Source organism: Bos mutus, unplaced genomic scaffold, assembly GCF_027580195.1.
Source record: "Bos mutus isolate GX-2022 unplaced genomic scaffold, NWIPB_WYAK_1.1 CTG260, whole genome shotgun sequence".
Taxonomy (NCBI): domain Eukaryota; kingdom Metazoa; phylum Chordata; class Mammalia; order Artiodactyla; family Bovidae; genus Bos; species Bos mutus.
Genome location: NW_027219762.1, coordinates 200,618 through 207,353, shown reverse-complemented (window position 1 = coordinate 207,353; position 6,736 = coordinate 200,618). Strand labels below are relative to the sequence as shown.

General features: G+C 36.8%; 1 protein-coding gene across 1 annotated transcript; it reads right to left on the bottom strand.

Annotated features, from left to right (window-relative positions):
* Positions 1 to 921: 921 nt before the first annotated feature.
* On the bottom strand, positions 922 to 2,600 carry LOC138986927 (heat shock transcription factor, Y-linked-like). Its single transcript, XM_070366911.1, is given in 4 exon segments — positions 922 to 1,298; positions 1,301 to 1,610; positions 1,613 to 1,660; positions 2,091 to 2,600. Coding segments are annotated over 4 exon segments (1,245 nt in total).
* Between the last annotated feature and the right edge of the window lie 4,136 nt (positions 2,601 to 6,736).

Genomic DNA, 6,736 nt, shown 5'->3' with positions numbered 1-6,736 from the left:
ATAATAATTTAATTCTTGTATAAGAAGGTGGCAAATGCCCAGGAACGTAAAAAAATGTAGATGATAGCTGAAAATAATTTGTGATTGTAGCTTCAGAAGAGAAAGATAATGAAATGACTAAGGAAAACAGATATCATGTCTTCCAAGAACTTTGTAACCATGCTGATGTGCTGCAGTAATGACCAGGAATTTATTCTGTCTCTATGGGGACAGATAAGCAACATCTAAACATGCATTTGAAATTATAGGGTGGAATCTTGGTGTCAGGAAATAGAGACATGGCTTAAGGACAGCAGCGCAAAAATGACCCTATAGAATACCACTTGTAAAGTACATAACTTGTGCTGACCATGGGCCAGTCACTGATTATATCATGCTATCTTTTCTATCACAGTGATGGTATAATTGTGATCATGATTTTGGATGTACTACAATATCTATATTTTCAGGGACAAAATTAATTTCTATAATGAAAACAATCTGCTGTCTAATCTTTAAGACTCTACCAGTAACTAATAGAATATAATATGTGAATGTGCTGAAGATCATACTGTGTATTTTTATTTATCTAATTTTATTTGCATCTTTTCTTCACCCATACCATCCTAATTTAGACACCCCTTCATTTCAGCAGGGATGATTTCAGAAATCACTTTACATCCATTACCTCTTTTCCCTTTCTTCTCATTTTCTTGCTTACAAATATTATATCAGGTGTCATTTACCTAGGATGCATAACGAATGCTTTCTTGAACTGAAGAGTTTGGAATACCATGCAGTAAAATAGTAAACCAATGAACTAAAGCCTCATTTTCTCTTCTTTGTTTAAAAATTGAAAATGAAACTATGAAGATGAACATGTAAATTTATTGTTCAAATACAGGAATGGTAGGTATTTGTTGACATCTCCCAAAGTAACGTTCAATCTTCCTTAGGCTCCATAATCTGACACGTATTTGATAGGTCAGTTTTAATTAGCATGGTTTCCATATAATGATGATTGTTGATGAGTTGACTTGAAAGAGAGGAAGCAGATGTGTAAGTGCTTGTTGGCACTGAGAACCACGAGTTGCCTGTCTCTTGCAGGTTAGGAAAAGGATTGTCATGGCCTGACATATCGCTATGCCTGACTGGAAATTTAGAAGGCTCCACCATCAGTCCAGAATAAGTGCTCTGTAATGGGGATACAATGTGGTTCTGAGAAGTAGATGTAGTTGTAGTAGCAAAGTCCTCAATGGGGCCATTTACTTGAGTGTAGCTGCTATGTGAATGCCAATTAAAAATGCTCAACTTTTTAAAACAGCAGGTTGATTTACCAAAATCTGTTCTGTTTGTCTAACCGATATTGGTGATGGGTGGTTAGGTAAGTCACATGGAGATAGGGCATTTGTATTAGTGACAATCTGGATGGTATGAGGCTTTTGTATGAAAGGCACACGTAAACTTGTGGAGGCTGAAAATGCGCTCTCTCTACTACTAATTTCTGGAATAAATTCAGAGTTACGATCATCTTCGTTGACACTTGCTTTAACATGCTTCTTGTTATCTTGCACTAATGAAGATATTTGAGACACATTATTAATCCCAACTCTTCTTTGCACTCTTAATAAAAAAGTTGAGGATGACCTCTTTTTTGATTTGGATTATAGTAGGTCTGTAACTAAAATCAAAGGATTACATTATTTAGTTTCTTTATAAACCAAGGTAAAACTGACAAGCAAAGCTAAGTTATAAAAATGTATTCCTTTAATGAAACCAACTAAATAGCATCAAATAAAACACCTCCATTAGTAGTTTAACAGGTAACATGTTAGAAAGAATATGATCCTCAATGAAAAATATATTTTATATATACAGTAAATACCACTTTAAGTTGCTTCAGGACTTATATCTGGTTTCACAGTGCTAGGAAAGTTTGTCAAACATCCAATATTTTAACATATCCAGCTGTTCTCAACTTCCAAAAATAAAACTTTTTAACGATTTGTTAGCTCAAGTTTAAATTCGGTTTTAGCTACATATGTAAATGTGCTTTCTAGGTCACATGATTTCATCTTACATATTGCCAATAAGTGAAAATGTTGGAATACCTTACTCAAAAGAGAGATGTTGTTTTCTTCTTCCAGAAAGACAGGTAGTGAAGCAGATCTTTGAAAAGTTTGTCGCTTTTTACTAAATCCATAAAGGTTAAGCTGTCGAATTAAACTCTTCATACTCTTGGTTTCAAATATTCTGAAAGGTGCCTTTCTTTCCAAGACTTCTTTCTTAAAGAGTTCTTCGTTGATCACTATACATGTGCCTCTCTCATCCCACCAAATAGATTCAAACTGATCACTTTCAACTATATTCCAAAGTTTTTGTGGAAAGGTGAGTGAAAGAAAATTAGTCACCTCATCTGTTTCAGATACAGAATATTTGTAGCATGGCCTTTTTATCACAAGATCCTCAGACAAAGCCTGAAAAGCATATTCTTCAATCATAGATCTCAAAACTGAGTCCCTAGTAAGTGTATAATCATACAAAGATCTAATGGAGGTTTCTGAATCAGTTGATTCATCCTTAGGAGGCCCATCTTGAATTTCTGAAGGTATATGTGCCATCTCAGAGAAATCTTTCTTCAGATCCTTTTCTCATTTGTCTGATTTTACTGACCACTACTTCAAAAATTGCTTGGCTGGCCAACAGAGAGAAACTCTCTAGACCATCACAGAGGTCCTCAAAGTCAAAAGGCTGTGACATCACAAAATCACTTGTCTCCTAGCAATCAAAGGGTAGCTGTGACATCACAAAATCACTGGTCTCCTAGCCATTGAAAGGTGATGTTCAGCTAGGGTTTACTTCAGCATCAACTTAAAAATACAGCCTTCTTACAGAAATAGTAACCAAAACCATGAAGCATGCAAAATCTCATTCCTAAAGAATTTTTACACAGAAAAATCACATCAATAAATCTACTTGGTTTCTGAAATAAAAGTGATTTATCACCCTTCTATACACACATTTTTTTTATTCAGTACTGTTACCCAAGCAAAATTGGTCTACTGGCCTCTGCAATAAAAAAATTTTAACTGTCTGGTTTCAACTACTCTGTGGTCTCTGTACTTAACTTTCAGCCTGGCTGGGGCTTTGGCATCTCTAAAACTGTTCATAGGATAATGCTCAGGATGTTATTGATGGCCCTTGAGGAGGAACTAAAAACCCCTTGAATTTGACTAATGGCTAAATCATTATTATTCTCTATCACTTGATTATTATCCTTAGATTCTGTCTTTTCTAGCCTCACTGTTTAAAAAATTACTTTTTTTTTGTTTTGTGTGTATTTTATTTTATTATTTTTTTTGATTTTTTTTTTTTACAATATTGTCCTGGTTTTGCCATACATCAACATGAATCCGCCACAAGTATACATGTGTTCCCCATCCTGAAACCTCCTCCTCCTCCCTCCCCCCCCATCCCCTCTGGGTCGTCCCAGCACACCAGCCCCAAACATCCAGTATCGTGCATTGAACCTGAACTGGTGACTCGTTCATACATGATATTATACATGCTTCAATGTCATTCTACCAAATCATCTCACCCTCTACCTCTCCCAAGAGTCCAAAAGACTGTTCTATACATCAGTGTCTCTTTTGCTGTCTCATATACAGAGTTATTGTTACCATCTTTTAAATTCCGTATATATGTGTTAGTATACTGTATTGGTGTTTTTCCTTCTGGCTTACTTCACTCTGTATAATAGGTTCCAGTTTCATCCACCTCATTAGAACTGATTGAAATTTATTCTTTTTAATGGCTGAGTAACACTCCATTGTATATATGCACCACAGCTTTCTCATTCATTCATCTGCTGATGGACCTCTAGGTTGCTTCCATGTCCTGGCTACTAGAAACAGTGCTGCGATGAACATTGGGGTACACGTGTCTCTTTCAATTCTGGTTTTCTCAGTGTGTATGCCCAGCAGTGGGATTGCTGGATTATAAGGCAGTTCTATTTCCAGTTTTTAAGGAATCTCCACACTGTTCTCCATAGTGGCTGTACTACTTTGCATTCCCACAAACAGTGTAAGAGGGTTCCCTTTTCTCCACATCCTCTCCAACATTTTTTGCTTGTGGACTTTTGGATCGCACCCATTCTGACGGGTGTGAAATTGAACACCAGGAGGTCTACAATCTCCTACCTCTTTCTCTCAGTTTTCATACTTTTCAGTCTTAAGAAGGGACTGCTTAGAACACGAAAGGAAATAAAGTGTTGGACTTAGAACTCAATCATAAATGTGACAGAAAATCTCAGTTGCAGGTTTGATTTCTTTCTCAGGTTTTCCAGCTCTTGGAGTGTTTCAATCAGCAACAACTTTGGCTATTTCCTGTTGAGATGGAGCCTGGAGTTGGAAATAATTCTGAAATCTAAGCTTGGCATCAATATTTTCTCTTATGAAAATATACTTCTATATTTTATATATGATATATATGTATATATAAGTCTATATCTGTCTATTTTTGTCAAAACTGGACAAAAATTTGAAAATTGGTAGATCTTTATTAAAAGCAGAGAGGTGAGTGATATAAAAGAGTCCTCATATTTTACATTCAGCCAAGAAAAATATTTTGAAGTATTTCCACTTACATATATTCAACAACCGAGTCGACTTTTTAATCATTCTTCATTTGGGTTTTAATTTTTTTCCATTTCTATTAAATCTAACAGGAGTTAAAAGCCATTGCACCTTTTTTATACACACACTCATACACACAGGTGTATATATGTCAAAATATAATTTTATGCAACACTATTTAGGTGGCCAAACTCATTGCTTGCTCCCAAGATCTTAAATAAACTGTTTGGGAAGCCTTACATTACTTAATAATTTTCTGGCTGAACAATTCAGATCCTGTTGCTGAAAAGCTCTCCTTTAATCTCGCTCATCTTCCACAATTCTTTCTGTAATAAGAGGTAGGGCTCATACTTATGGGGACACCTTGAACGCATAAAATCACAACTCTCATTTACTTAGATATATTGTTCAAAGAACGCTGTTGCTCTCCTCACATTGGACACAATTTTATTTTATTTATTTTCAATATAAATATATGTATTTTAATTGGAGTCTAATTGCTTTACAATATTGTACTGGTTTTGCCATACATAAATATGAATCTGCCACAGGTATACATGTGTGCCACCTCCCTCCTCATATCATCCCTCCTGGTTATCCCAGTGCACCAGCCCCAAGCATCCTGTATCATGCATTGAACCTGGACTGCCAGTTTGGTGACCTATGTTATTATACATGTGTCAGTGCCATTCTCCCAAATCATACCACCCTAGCCGTCTCCCAGAGCTCAAAAGACTGTTTTATACAGCTGTGTCTTTTTTGCATTCTCGCATACATGGTTATCGTTATCATCTTTCTAAATTCCACATATATGTGTTAGTTTATTCTATTGGTGTTTTTCTTTCTGGCTAACTTCATTCTGTATAATAGGCTCCAGTTTCATCCACCCCATTAGAACTGACTGAAATGTATTCCTTTTAATGGCTGAGTAATACTCCATTATGTATATATCCCACAGCTTTCTTATCCATTCATCCACTAATGGACATCTAGGTTGCTTCCATGTCCTGGCTATTAGAAACAGTGCTGTGATGAACATCAGGGTACACATGTCTCTTTCAATTCTGGTTTCCTTGGTGTGTGTGCACAGCAGTGGGATTGTTGGGTCTTATGGCAGTTCTATTTGAAGGTTGTTTTTTTTTTTTTTTTTTTAAGAATCTAAACAGTGTTCTCCATAGTGGCTGTACTAGTTTGCATTCCCACCAACAGTGTAAGAGGGTTCCTTTTTCTCCACACCTTATCCAGCATTTATTGCTTGTAGACTTTTGGAGCACAACCAATCTGACTGGCATGAAAAGGTACCTCATTGTGGTTTTGATTTTCATTTCTCTGATAATGAGTGATGTTGAGCATCTTTTCATGTGTTTGTTAGCTATCTGTATGTCTTCTTTGAAGAAATGTCTGTTTAGTTCTTTGGCCAATTTTTTCATTGAGTCGTTTATTTTCCTGGAATTGAGCTTCAGGAGTTGCTTGTATATTTTTGACATTAATTCTTTGTCAGTTGCTTCAGTTCAGTTCAGTTCAGTTGTTCAGTCATGTCCGACTCTTTGCGACCTCATGAATTGCAGCACGACAGGCCTCCCTATCCATCTCCAACTCCTGGAGTTCAACAAACTCACGTCCATCGACTCGGTGATGCCAACCACCATCTCATCCTCTCTCGTCCTCTTCTCCTCCTGACCTCAATCCCTCCCAGCATCAGAGTCTTTACCAGTGAGTCAAATCGTCACAGGAGGTGGCCAAAGTACTGGAGTTTCAGCTTTAGCATCATTCCTTCCAAGGAACACCCAGGACTAAACTCCTGTAGAATGGACTGGATGGATCTCTTACATCAAGAGTCTTTTCCAGCACTACAGTTCAAAAGCATCAATTCTTCCATGCTCAGCTTTCTTCACAGTCCTACTCTCACATCCATACATGGCTACAGGAAAAACCATAGCCCTGACTAGATGGACCATTGTTGGCAAAGTAATGTCTCTGCTTTTGAATATGCTATCAAGGTGGGTCACAACGTTCCTTCCAAGGAGTGTCTTTTAATTTCATGGCTGCAGACACCAACTGCAGTGATTTTGGAGCCCAAAAAAATAAAGTTTGACACTGTTTCCCCATCTATTTCCCATGAA